The sequence below is a fragment of the Saccopteryx bilineata genome, chromosome 1 (assembly GCF_036850765.1).
Source record: "Saccopteryx bilineata isolate mSacBil1 chromosome 1, mSacBil1_pri_phased_curated, whole genome shotgun sequence".
NCBI lineage: Eukaryota > Metazoa > Chordata > Mammalia > Chiroptera > Emballonuridae > Saccopteryx > Saccopteryx bilineata.
In genome coordinates, this window is record NC_089490.1 from 132529924 (window position 1) to 132544339 (window position 14416).

The 14416-nt window shown below is 49.7% G+C and overlaps 1 protein-coding gene across 3 annotated transcripts in view; it reads right to left on the reverse strand.

The window, feature by feature from the left end:
- Window positions 1-14416, reverse strand: part of DPYSL2 (dihydropyrimidinase like 2) — a 117527-nt gene that overhangs the window by 3646 nt on the left and 99465 nt on the right. For all 3 annotated transcript variants that reach the window (XM_066267011.1, XM_066267021.1, XM_066267030.1), the window contains exons 9-13: window positions 11214-11370; window positions 10590-10731; window positions 7336-7506; window positions 1950-2129; window positions 984-1149 (exon numbers count right to left, since the gene is read on the reverse strand). In XM_066267011.1, coding sequence (XP_066123108.1) covers window positions 984-1149; window positions 1950-2129; window positions 7336-7506; window positions 10590-10731; window positions 11214-11370 — 816 coding nt within the window. The remainder of the gene's footprint in view (window positions 1-983; window positions 1150-1949; window positions 2130-7335; window positions 7507-10589; window positions 10732-11213; window positions 11371-14416) is intronic.

Consider the following 14416-nt stretch of genomic DNA (forward strand, 5'->3'; position numbering starts at 1 on the left):
ACCCTGTTTGGTTGAATCCACAGATGCAAAGGGCCAATTGTATTTATTTATTTATTTAATATTTTATTATTATTATTATTATTTTTTTTTTTGTATTTTTCCAAAGCTGGAAATAGGCAGTCAGACTCCCGCATGCGCCCGACCGGGATCCACCCGGCATGCCCACCAGGGGGCGATGCTCTGCCCATCCCACATATAAATGGACCTGCACAGTTCAGACCCACATTGTTCAAGGGTCAACTGTAGTGCATGTGTTAGGGAGGAGAGAAATCCTGAAATACCACCTTAGCCTTTTTTAGGATGGCTATAATACATAGTAAAGGATGTCCCCAGAATATACTGGGTGTTGCACACAACGTGTGTATGCATCATGCCATTATATGTGATATAAACTGATGTCATGATTCTGAAACCCGCCCAACCAAGTGGTGGCGCAGTGAATAGAGCATCAGACTGGGACGTGTAGGATCCAGGTTTGAAACCCCGAGGTCGCCGGCTTGAGCTCAGGCTCATCTGGCTTGAGCGCAGGGTCACTAGCTTGAATGTGGGATCATAGACATGACTTCATGGTCATTGGCTTGAACCCAAAGGTCCCTGGCTTGAAGTCCAAGGTCACTGCCTTGAGCAAGAGGTCACTCGGTTTTCCTTAGCCCTCCCATCAAGGCACATATGAGAAAGCAATCAATGAACAACTAAGGAGACTAAGGTGCCGCAATGAAGAACTGATGCTTCTCATCTCCCTCCCTTCCTGTCTGCCTGTCCCTATCTGTCTATCTCTCTGTCTCTCTCTCTGTCACAGAAAAAAGAAAAAAGATTCTGAAACCCAACTAAGCACTGGCTGTGAATTATATCTCTGGTCATATTAATGCTTCCTGCTTTGGGAAAAGAGGCAATACCATTCATTCTGCTTCTTTTCCTACAAAAGTGACTCTTGACTCACCAGCCTCGTGCAGAACTCGGCCCTCCCCAAACTATAACCATACCAGACAAGCTGAATCCAGACTGGTGCAGGTTCCGGACAGGTGGGGCCTGCTGCTTGGCTGGAGATGTCTTAGCCGACGAGGCTGGAGTGACTGTCTTGGGTGTCACAGACACTTCACACACAGGTCCATCGTACAGGCCACGAGGAACCCCTCTCAGCTCCGCCAGCTGCAAAACACGTGAGCCCTCAATTCAGGACACATCACAGAGGAAGCTCCCTGGCAACCCTCCCTATACATGGAAGGCACAGAGGCTACAACAGAGGCCTGTGATATCTAGGGATGGAGGGTTCTCTTTGTGGATGGTAAGGCAGGGACAGATGCCTGCATGGGACCACCTCTATGATTCTAGGCCAACAATCCCCCAAGGTGGGTCATGGGTGACTAGTTACCCTATAAAAAACTCCATTTAAAACTAGAGGAATCCCAAACATACTGTGAAAGGGATCCAGTCTCATGTTCAGATCTGGCCTCAAACTTCCTTTCCAATCTCACTCCCCCTTTAATTCCCTTACAGCTCCACTCATCAGGCCTCATGACCCTGAGCTCCAGAGGTACAAACAGTTCACCATGCCCCGAATACACCACATGCTGTCCGTGCTCATGATGTTCTCTCTGCATGATTCCCTTGCCTCCCTCCTTTGACCTGTCAAACTTCTACTTAACCTCTGAGACCCAACTCAAAATGCCCTCTCCCTGTGACACTTGGCCTTGACTGCGTAGCAGTGGTCCCTCCTTGGAAGTTCCTCAGAGCACATGCTGCAGTCTCAGTCTGGCTTCACTCTGGCTGGCTGCCGACACAGCTGACTCCTCCGCGAGTACTCTGGACGTCCAGGAATAGAAAGGCCAGACCATGTTTCCTTGATCCTTGAGTACTCCACACTCATCTCGACTCAAAAGTGCTTAGACAGGTTTACGAAACTGAATGTCATCTCGGACGAAACAATTCCTAAGACCGGAGCTACTCACCCTGCTCCTGGCCTTGATACGCTTGTAAACAAAATCAGGGAAGGGCTTTCGGGGGATGTAGCGCCCAGAGCCTTCGGTGACATGAAGGGTGCCATCTTCGAGGACAATCTTCCCCTGGCTGATGACCACCAGGGGAGAGCCGCGGCACTCCATGCCTTCGAAGATGTTGTACTCCAGAGCCTGGAGAAAGGGGTGCAGAAAACATTAGGACACACCCTACCACTCTGGTTAGATTTACCCAGGCTGGTAGCACCCGCTGCCGTCATCACATGGGAGAAGAAAGGCCCAGAGCTGGAGTCCCTGTCCCCACTGACCATACCAGCAGGCACTTAACCTCCATGTCTTCATTTCCCTGCTTAAGACATGGCCCTCTTTTCCTGATGGAAGAATGCGAGGATTTGTAAACGCTACACAAACATAAGGAAAGGGTTCCTTGCCATCGGCAGTGACTTTGTTCCAACTCAAGCTCTGTTCGAGCTCAAATGCAAAAGGCTTTCTATGACGGGGTTCTAAATTTAACTTCGAAATGGGCCATCCACAAGTAGGTTTTCCCACTGGTTGTCTGGTTTTCCAACCCGTTAGCGATGTAGTTAAACTGAAGTCCTTAAATGAAAGGTCTGTGATAATTTAAGAGGCTTGCCTTCATAAGATGTTTGAGGTTTGGGGGCGATAAATGGTGATGGACTGAGACTTGACTTGGGGTGGTGAACACACATTAGTGTACAGATTGCATGTGAAGCCTGTGTGATTTTGCTCACTAGTGTCACCCCAGTATAGTCAATAAAAAAGAAAAAGACATCTGAGGTTTAATTTCCCAAACATGCAGTGGTCCTTTGGGTTTCAAGCATTCCAGGGTGAAAGGGTGATGTATCTGTGCCAGTCAGCAAGACTGGAAATCAGGGACCCGGTGCTCAGCACATAAGGCTGCCTGTACCACAGTCTCTCCCTGGAGCTTTGGCACAGCCAGGCTTTCCCCAGACTCCGGAAGGCCTCCCGCTCCTTCCTGACTGCCCTGTTCACAGGCCCCATGTCTGTGCTGAGGAATGAAGCATTTATAGGCAGCTCCAACCATAAAGAGCAGCTTGGGCTGCTGGAGGTGGGGCGGGGGGGTCAGAGTAGGCTATCAGCACGGGACAGCGCCTCTGCTCTGCACTGGCTGCTGAGCATGGGAAAAGCCCCAGCTGCTCCGCAGCTCACGTGTCAAATGCAGCCATGCAGACTGAACACAGCAGCGACGAACTGTCAGCGCTGCTCTGAGACTCCAAGGACTCTTTCTGAAGCTAGGAAGGAATGAGGCAGAGGCTCTGGGAGCAGGAAAGGGCCCCCAGTGTGTATGCCCAAGCCTCTCATCGATTCTAAGACACTCTTCCTTGAATCGGAATGTGTCTTACAGCAGTTGGCTCTGTGCAGCTGGTTGCTGTTGTGCAGACTGAGTTCGCCAGGAGCATGCAGCTTTGCCCCTCCCTCTGGCCTAGAGGATGACCACACTGAATCTATTTGACATTAAATTCTCAGCTTTGGGTTTTCCTGGACCCTGCTGGCAGCAGGAACCCTGACCTCCAACTTGCATGACTCAGCTTCCCCTTCATATTCTCTACAGAGGCATTCTTCCGTCTCTGTCCCCAAAGCCAAGGTCAAGGCTTACAAGATATTCACCACCCCTTCCCACGTGGCAGATTCAGCTCTCACGTTTCCATGCCGAGCACAAGCTGGCCCTGGGTGGCAGAGCGTACTTTACAGGGGTCTTCTCTTACCTTCTTCATCTTGGCTGCATTTTCCCTTCACGGTGGCACATAAACTAATGAGATATCTCAAAATCAATGGCATCTTAGATTTGGGGGGATCCAGAGGGCATGTGACAATGGGCAGACCGCATCAGCCCTGCCTCAGAACTACAGTGTCCCGGCTGCCTCCCTCCTAAGGGTTTGTAACAATGACGACTCCAAAGCATCCTGTGTTTGTAGATCCCGTGAGAGGATTCTATCAGCTCTGAAATGACCTTTGAGTGGGTGCCTGTCGTCCCTGAAAGGCTGGGTCAGGCCCCGTCTCTGCCGCACTTCCCCACCGCTGCCGGTCTATGTTCCCAGACTGCTCTGCGCTAGCTGGAGGGATGGAGACACCCTCAGACGCAGTGCCATATGCCTTGGGCTCACATCCCAGGTCTATCACTTGCCAGCTGTGTGATTTTGGACAAGTCGCTTACACTCATCTGAGCCTCAGCTTCCTCATACATAAAAGGAAAGAGCCTACTTTGCAGGAATGAGGGTAGGATCATGAGAAACAAAAGAAACAAGAGCAGCTGGCAGGCTATTTGGCACACGGTGGGCATTTAGAAAACATCCTCTCATTCACTGTCGGGTTTTTTTATTACACTTCCCCAACAAGATTTCAAGCACTTTAGTGTCAAAGACATTGTAAGAAGACACATATATTGAGTTTAGCTGCCTAGAAGTGGCTGATCATAAACTCTCGAAGGAGCTCTGAGCCAGCCCCCATTAGGAAAAGGTGGAGGAACCAGCCCCAGGGCTCTAAGTGACTTAAAGTTGATAAGTGCAGCCTCACATCACAGCTCCTCTGGCATTGAGAGCCCACCCTGCGAGATCATGGGCCTTCCAGCTTTCTCCCTCACCAGGTACAGACATTTTTAACCTACATCCACAGACCTCTGGAATTCCTCATCTGGCTGGATGCCTGAAAAACCCAGAGGCTTAGCAACAGACTGTCAGTGATAGTTAGCTAACTGCTCCAAATAAAGCTAATTAGCACTGTGATAGGAAACCCTTTTGTTTGTATTCTCCCTAAGGCACGCTGGCTGTGGGTTCTTTGAAACAGGTGAGGCCGGAAAAGAGGCGCTTAGGAAGTGAGCATTCCTTAGCCCGGAGGTGAAGGCAGGGCAGTGTGATAGCTCTGGAAAGCCTGCAGGGCCGAATCTGTCTTCACATCTGCTCTTCTACCAGGTTGACTCCTAATGCAAGCTCCCCAGTCGCAAGGTTGTCTGCAGCGTCATCAAGAGTCTAGTTCCTCCTGTATGTTACCCCTGGGCAAGGACTCTGCAAGGCCAGGGCAGCATTTTCTCCAGCTAACCCTGACCCAGAGCCTGCATATGCAGCCTGGCAGGGAAGAGCCATGGACAATTTAGGGTTCTAATTCTGGCTCTACCACAAAATAGCTATGTAACGTTAGACTTAAGCTCTCTAAGCCTCTGTTTATTTATCTTCCCAATTGGTATAATAATACCATCCTTTTATTGAAAAGGCCAAATAAAAGAGTAAATGGAAAGGAATATGATGTCAAATGCATCTGACTACAGGGGGCTTCAGCAGGCAGGACCCTAGGACCTCTGCCCGTAAAGAAGCCATTCTGGACCCCAAGAGCTCCTGCTCTAGGTTACAGGTGGGTGTGGCTGTGAGGCTCCGCTGTGAGGCTGTGCCAACCAGTGGGAAAGGAGGGGAAAGTCAACTATATATAAACACCGAGGCCCTGGCAGGTTGGTTTGGTAGTAGAGTGTTGGCCCAGCATTGTGGATGTCCCAGGTTTGATTCCCAGTCAGGACACACAGGAGAAATGCTCCTCTGCTTCTCTAACCCTCCCCCTTCACTTCTCTCTCTCTTCCCCTCCTCCCCCTCCTGCAGCCATGGCTCAATTGGAATAAGTTGGCCCTAGACGCTGAGGATAGCTCCATGGCCTCCGCCTCAGGCACTAAGAAGAGTGAGGGTTGAAGCAATACCCCAGATGGACAGAGCATTGACCCCAGTGGGCTTGCTGGGTGGATCCTGGTTGGACCACATGCAGGAGTCTGTCTCTGCCTCTCCTCCTTTCACTGAATTAAAATAAATAAACAAGTAAATAAATACTGAGAGCTGAGCAACCTTCTTGGGAGGCACCCACTTATCCCAGCACCAATGGGTGCCAGCAAAAGCTAGGGGTGAGCCCCCACCTCAAACCCCTTTGCCCCAACGGGAGTGGACAGTAACGGCAAAGGCCCAGGGCTGTCCTGGAGAAATGCCAGGAGCCCCCACTCCCCTCAGCAGCGCTGTCCCCGGGAGGTACCAGTACTCTGGCCCTGGCTGGTGGGGTGGGCTGTCTAAAGTCAGACTCCCTGTTAAGCAGCTTTCAATTCAGAACTGGAATTCACTTCAAGATTCAGGAGTTGCTGACTGAACACTTCTGTCCTATGCCCATTTCTTTTCCAAAGCTCCCCCTCTATCCTTATTTTTTCAATATTATATCTGTTGTATCAATATAGAGAGATACATCTACACATACACACACACTTTTCTCCATGAAGAACCAATGGCCTCGCCTAACCAGGCAGTGGCGCAGTGGATAGAGTGTCAGACTGGGATGCCGAGGACCCAGGTTCGAGACCCTGAGGTCGCCAGCTTGAGTGCGGACTCATCTGGTTTGAACAAAAGCTCACCAGCTTGGACCCAAGGTCGCTGGTATGAACAAGAGGTTACTCGGTCTGCTGAAGGCCCGCAGTCAAGGCACATATGAGAAAGCAATCAATGAACAACTAAGGTGTTGAAACAAAAAACTAATGATTGATGCTTCTCATCTCTCTCCGTTCCTGTCTATCTATCCCTGTCAATCCCTCTCTCTGACTGTCTCTGAAAAAAAAAAAAAAAAAGAACCAATGGCCTCTAACCCTCTGCCTAATGCCCCTGACATTACTGAATCACAAGACATTCAGAGACCTCGTCTAAATCCCTCATTCTCAACTAAGGGGCCTGACCCATGACATGAAGTCACTAGCCCAGGGTCCCATTAACAAGACAGGGTATCCCCAAACTCTGTAATCTAGACTAAAAGACAAGAGATACCCCAAAACTCCAGATTCTAAAAGCATATCAGAATGGCTACAGGGGATATTTATTCTACTTGGGAGAAGTCAAAGTCAATTTGTTCCTTGAGAACAATAAGTACATCTGCCATTTAAGTTTCTATACAGCAACCTTGACATGAGAAACAATGACTTAAAAGAATAAATGTGCCCAGTGGGCGTTTAAGGAGTGTTTATTTAGGTCCCTTGCACCAAGCACTGCCATGAGAAGTAATGCTATAACGATGGAATAGGACCAGACTTCTGGAAGCTTCTAATGTCCTGACATGACCAGAGGCTCTGACGGTCTATAAAGACCTCTATCAAAAGAGAGGCTGTGGAGAAAAAAAAGAGGCTGTGGCACTCCCAAATGATAAGAGTAACTTATTGGCAGTCTTACTGACCTCACTAAAGAAGAAAAGAAAAGTTATTTTTTTCCTGGGGAAAAGCTCGTTCTTATCACAGTGAGTTCCCTTCTCCAATCCCGGGGACCCTCCGTGGCTCTAGCTCTTTCTGTGACTGTGCCACTGATTGGATTGTGTCCATGCCATTAGCAAGCCTTACACTGTTGTGGGTCTTGGCAGAGATGGTTTTGACGCTGTCGGGGTCCCAGATGACCAGGTCAGCATCGGATCCCACAGCAATGCGGCCTTTCCGGGGGTAAAGGTTGAAGACTTTGGCTGCGTTGGTGCTGGTCACGGCCACAAACTGGTTCTCATCCATCTTCCCACTGACCTGAAGCGTGTAACACACACAGACACACATACCAAAAGCACGTCAAAAAGCAGAAGGGGGAACGCAGCTTACAATAAGGTGGTGCTGAGTGAAACAAGTCTGAAAATGCCACATGTTGTTTGATTTTACTTATATCAACATTCTCAAAATAATCAAGTTGCAGGGATAATAAACAGAGTAGGAATGACGTGGAGATCCCTCTAAGGGGAGAGGGGTGGGTGTGACTCTGAAGGGACAGCAGGAAGAGGGCCTTTGTGGTGACAAAGGACATCTGTATCTTGTTTGCAGCGGTGGCTACATGCCTCTACACAGGACAAAATAACACAGATCCACAAACACACAGCACCACCGTCGACCTCCAGTTATTGGTATCTTACTGCCACAACGTGAGATGCATCTATGGGTGAAATGACAGAAGGGTACACGGGCCCTCTCTGTCTTATCTTTGCAACTTCCTCTGAATCAATAACTATTTCAAAGTGAAAAAAAAAAGGAAAGCCAACTGGGCGGCAATGCCTCTTCAGGAAACACCAGGTGGCTTGAGTGACCGTCCTTTCCAACGATACAGGTGCAGACTGAGAATGCAGGTCCAGCCAGCCAGCCTAGAAGCCTCAGCACCCCACCTGGGATTCCACAGCCGCAGGGGCCAGGCACGCACCCTCACGTCCCTCCAGCACCTGCTCTTCTCTACCACCTGTGCTCTGCATCCCTTGAAGTACAGATTTCAAGGGTGTGGCTGCACATGTCTGAGTTAGGAAAACCCACTCTAAAGCTAGTAGAGAATTGGGCAGAGAAAATGAGCGGGTGTTAGGAGGAAGAGAAACATACCAGAGGCCCACATGCACATGACAGAAATATGCACTCCAATCAGTGACTGAAGCAACTGAATGTAAAACAAAATTCACCAATCAAATCAGCAACATTTTGGGGGTTTTGATGATAACCCCAATCTGGACCCGTAGAGGAGACTGAGGGAGGTCATCCACTACTGGCGGCATAGAAACCGATGCAATCTCTCTGGAAGTCACTTTGACAACAGGTGTAGCAAAAGCTTAAAAAATACACACATCCTTTGACCTAAAAATATCACTTCTGGAAATTTCTCCCAGAAGCAAATGAAAGCTGTGTCCAAGGGTGTTCTCCCCTAGAACAAAACGAGGAAGAACAAATGAAGCTTCCATCAGGGGAAGCAATTGCTCAGTGTAGTGTCCTGTGCGTGACGAGCCCGAGAGGGAGGGATGCAGTGACTTTGTCAAGGCACTATTCAGAAGGACACTTGCAGATGCCATTTTAAAAAGCTATTTCACTGTTCCTATGTATTGCCAATGAGGAAACTCTTGCTTGGTGACACTAAGACAGAGAAGTGCAAGGCAGGGCTAGACCTGCACACTGCTTCTGCATTCCCATGCTCCAAGGCTCTCAGAATCCAAGTCTTTGCGTTCTATACAAGAAAAATAAAATTTCACTGCAGGTGTAACTTCTCAGTCATGGAAGAAAATGATTTCCACTTACACATGTTCAATTCCTCAACTTATAAACATGCAATTAAAAATCAGTTTCAAGACCACTTAAACAGTTGTCACCAAACAACTGTCAAAACACAGATAACAACTTTTCCTACATGGGGAAAAAAAAATTAGAAACAACATAAATGTTCAATGAATTGCAAGAAAATTATAGTTCAACATTAAAATGAAAATAGCCTCCTATTAAAAAACAAGGTTTTCAAGTATGTTTAAGGATGTGGAGACTTCCCATGACATATCGTCTTAATAAGATAGGCGACAAAACGGTACGTATGATGCCATGTTACTTACACTCACACACATACATACCATATACACTTATATGTGCTCCTGCATTGGCAAAAAATGGAAAGACATCTGGCCAACAAGTTAATTGTTATTAAATCTGACCGACAGTGTCATGAGTAGTTTTTACTCACTTCCATTCTCTGGAATAAAGATATTTCATTTGCATGATTTAAAAAAATTCATTAAGAAATAGAAAATCTGTCCTGATATGACGATTTAAAGCACGGACAATGAAAAAGTCACCAGGTCCTTAAAGTCAGAGTATGCTCAAAGCAGGTCTGCCAGAGGCCTGTGGTGGCAGTGGGTAGAAATGCTATGCCTGGTGAGGCCTAAAAAGCACTTTGAAGGAAATCGAGTCCACTTCCAAGACTAAAAGATAGAGAAAGTCACCAAGTTGCTAAGGAAGCTTTATTCCAGACTGATCATTTTCAAGAGTCCACTGATCTCGGATGATAATGATAAAACATATAGATGGGTATACTATTTAGGAAGAAATAACCTACAGAAGGAGGGGTCTTAGATCCCAAGACCCAAGAAATATTGTCACACAAGTATTAGCTTCTAGAATTTTCTCAACTGTCATTCCAAGGCGTACATGGTGCTCAGATGAGGAGGCAGGGGACAGCCGAGACCAGCCAGGAGGGAGGCAGGGGACAGCCGAGACCAGCCAGGAGGGAGGCGGGGGACAGCCGAGACCAGCCAGGAGGGAGGCGGGGGACAGCCGAGACCAGCCAGGAGGGAGGCGGGGGACAGCCGAGACCAGCCAGGAGGGAGGCGGGGGACAGCCGAGACCAGCCAGGAGGGAGGCGGGGGACAGCCGAGACCAGCCACGAGGGAGGCGGGGGACAGCCGAGACCAGCCAGGAGGGAGGCGGGGGACAGCCGAGACCAGCCAGGAGGGAGGCGGGGGACAGCCGAGACCAGCCACGAGGGAGGCGGGGGACAGCCGAGACCAGCCACGAGGGAGGCGGGGGACAGCCGAGACCAGCCACGAGGGAGGCGGGGGACAGCCGAGACCAGCCAGGAGGGAGGCGGGGGACAGCCGAGACCAGCCACGAGGGAGGCGGGGGACAGCCGAGACCAGCCACGAGGGAGGCGGGGGACAGCCGAGACCAGCCACGAGGGAGGCGGGGGACAGCCGAGACCAGCCAGGAGGGAGGCGGGGGACAGCCGAGACCAGCCACGAGGGAGGCGGGGGACAGCCGAGACCAGCCAGGAGGGAGGCGGGGGACAGCCGAGACCAGCCAGGAGGGAGGCGGCCGCTCCTTACCACAGCCTTATCCCAGATGACAGACATCCGCTCCTCGGTGCCATTGGTGCCCTCGGGGATCAGGGTGAAGTTGTCCTTCCCTACAGCCTTCTGGGCGGTGTTGAAGGTACAGTGGGCACTGCCGGTGACCTGGAGATCCCCACTGGAAGGAAAACATAGAACTGGCTTTTAATTAACCTTTGACTTTAAATCATCAAATCTGAACATTTTCTTTTTTTAATGTGCTAGGCCACGGATAGCTTTTGAAGTAACCCATCCTTCCCTCAGGGAACAGGGAATCTGGGAGAAGTGACAGGACACTGAAGCTTCATTCCAATGCTGAGCACCTGAACCTGTTTTGTGAGGTATCTGGTGGGGGTCGCTGCAGCACAGTGCAGTCCTTTGGATACCTCATTCATCTCTTCTGCTTGACTTTCAAATTGCTCCAAGTTTTTATTCTGATTTCCCCCCCAGAATGGTGTCAAAGTGGTAATACCCTGTTCCCGTTCAGTGACCTGAGTTTGGAGAACAAGGGCCTCTTGATTTGCAAGCCTGCTTTTGCCCACCAGGCTGTAAAATGCCAGGCCATGTTGGGTCTGAGCAAAGGCTGAGAATGGAAAGTGCCAACAAGTCACCAAGACTCACCAGGACAGCAAGGAGTTCAGAAAGTCCGGCGTGGTGGGGTCAGGGCTCAGGGGCGGGGAGGTGACAAACGCAGCAGCCTTAGCCCAGTTCTTGCTCCAGTAGTGGGAGCCATCGGTTCCCAAGCTGGCGGTGATGGGCTCGCCGTACACCACAGCCCCTGACACACAGAACAAAGCTGAGGACCACGCAGCAAGGGAGAAAGGAGGAGCCACCAGCCCAGCAGCATGTCAAGGACACCCACCACCCTTCAAAGAGGCCACCAGCCTCATCTCACAGGTGAGGACACTGATGCTTGAGGAGGTCAGTACCCCAGCCACCAAAGTCCCCAATCCAGCGTGTGCTCCCTAAGAGTTCACCTTGAGACCTTGCTCTTCTAACTCAGCACACTCCACCTATGCCAGTGGTTTTCTCTTTCTTTCTTTTTATTCCTTTTTTTTTTTCCAGGGACAGAGAGAGAGTCAGAGAGAGGGATAGACAGGGACAGACAGGAACAGAGAGAGATGAGAAGTATCAATCATTAGTTTTTCATTGCGAGATCTTAGTTGTTCATTGATTGCTTTCTCATATGTGCCTTGACCGTGGGCCTTCAGCAGATCGAGTAACCCCTTGCTCGAGCCAGCAAGCTTGGGTCCAAGCTGGTGAGCTTTTTGCTCAAACCAGATGAGCCTGTACTCAAGCTAGCGACCTCGGGGTCTCGAACCTGGGTCCTCTGCATCCCAGCCCAACGCTCTATCCACTGCGCCACTACCTGGTCAGGCTCTTTCTTTTCATTGATTTAGAGAGAGAAGAGAGAAGAGGAGAGACTGTGAGGGGGAGGAGAAGGAAGCATCAACCCTCAGCAGTTGCTTCTTGCATGTGCCCTGACCAGACAAGTTCAGGGTTTCAAACCAGCGACCTCAAGATCCCGGGTGGAATGCTGATGCTTTAACCACTATGCTGCCACAGGTCAGGATAGGTCAGTGTTTTTTTTCAACCGCCAATTCACGGACCAGTCCACCAGAAATTTTGTAGTGGTCCATGAAAATGTTAACTACCCTGATGCTGTATGAAGATTACAGACCCAGTGATCTTAATCAAATTCACTTAGGCTCAGGGTGCTTCTGCCTTAGCAGTCCCCGAAACATCTCCTACTTTCACTGGTCCCCACGTGGCTGAAAAACAGAGCCCTGGGTGATTCCAAACATTCCACCTTCTACACTGCTGAGTCTCAAATCTATTAACTCTCTCAGACTGTATTCACGCACCAAGTGCTATACAGACTCTTATTTTGGGGTGATCCATGGCATCTTGAACTTCACCTTACTGCTTACCAAATACTCCCCCTGCTCTCCCAGCATTTCCCAGCCTCCCTCACAGTGTCTAGTTCTGGCTAGTGGGCTGAGAAAAAATTAGATGTGATATCAAGGGGCAGAAGCATTTGAGAGCAACTGTAGATCTGCCCCAGCGACAGCATGAATCCCTGAGTCACCACCAGGAACGAGCTGCCCTCAGCGCCCCCAGATTCACAGACGACTAAGAGTGAGAAATAAAGAACTTCGCACAATTACACCACTGAGACTTCAGAGCTTCCAGAGCCCAGTCTAACTTAACACATTGTCAAGAAAGAATGTTAGCCCTGGCTGGCTAGCTCAGTGCTAGAGCATCGGCCCAGTGTGTGGAAGTCCTAGGTTTGATTTCCGGTCAGGGCACACAGGAGACGCGCCCATCTGCTTCTCCACCCTTCCCCCTATACTTCCTCTCTGTCTCTCTCTTCCCCTCCTGCAGCCAGGGTTCCACTGGAGCAAAGTTGGCCCAGGCGCTGAGGATGGCTCCATGGCTTCCACCTCAGGTGCTAGAATGGCTCCAGCTGTAATGGAGCAACACCCCAGAGGGGCAGAGCATCGCCCCCTGGTGGGCATGCTGAATGGGCGCATGCGGGAGTCTGCCTGCCTGCCTCCCTTCTTCTCACTTCAGAAAAATACAAAAAAAGGAATATCATGTTCTCTTCTCTGCCATTCATGCATAAGCAGGAAGATGGACATCATTTACATTCACTGAATGCCAACACTTTAATGCCCAAAATATATCCTTTCCTCGACTCCACACAACCCCCCTTCAATCAGGCCTTCACTGTTTCCCCCGGCTCATTCCAACAGAGCCTCAATCAGACTTGACATTAGTTTCTGCCTTCCCAACCTTTTTCTCCACCTCTCCACTCAGTCTCCATGACACTCTCTGACGATCTTCCTAAATATAACCTCCCAGACGCTTCTCTTGAAAACAGCCCTCCCAGGATGCATTCCGCCTTCAAGGACGAAAGCAAACTCCTTGCTGACAGACACATCTGATGCCCTTTGTGATCCTGCCACCCAACAAAGCTGACCTCCCCTTTAACATCATCCAAAATTCAATTCCTTTCTCTAATCCAGGAATCCAATAACCACCCCATTTTAATTTTTTTACAGAGACAGAGAGTCAGAGAGAGGGATAGATAGGGACAGACAGGAACGGAAAGAGATGAGAAGCATCAATCATTAGTTTTTCATTGCGACACCTTAGTTGTTCATTGATTGCTTTCTCATATGTGCTTTGACCGCGGGCCTTCAGCAGACCGAGTAACCCCTTGCTCGAGCCAGCAACCTTGGGTGAGCCAAGCATTCTGGTGAGCTTTGCTCAAATCAGATGAGCCCACGCTCAAGCTGGCAACCGCGGGGTCTCGAACCTGGGTCCTCCGCATACCAGTCTGACGCTCTATCCACTGAGCCACCGCCTAGTCAGGTTAACCACCCCATTTTGAATTTTTTGATTCTCCACTAGATGGAGACACCTTAAGAAAATCAATCTGCCTGGGCATAGTAAGCACTCAATAAATGTGATTCAAGGGTGTAATTTTTAATTAAAGGCTCCAGAGCTGGAATCTGATGTCAGGCCAGCCTCCCCACCACCAGGAATTCAGCTCCCCCGACTCCTTCCACCACCGGCCTATCTCCAGCCCTACTGTGGTCCCTCCAAGCTTCCAGTTCTCCAGGCACAGGATCCTCAGGGCAAAACACTTCTCGGTCAGGAATGTGTCTCCTTTCCTCTCCAAGCCTTTTCAAGGCATTATCTCTTGATAACAAATCACAACAACTGGGATACTGCAGTTGCCACACTGAGAGCTGGCTCCTCCCAGCTGGCCCCTCCCAGCCTCAGGAATTTCACAAAGGAGTCCCTGTTCAGCCAGG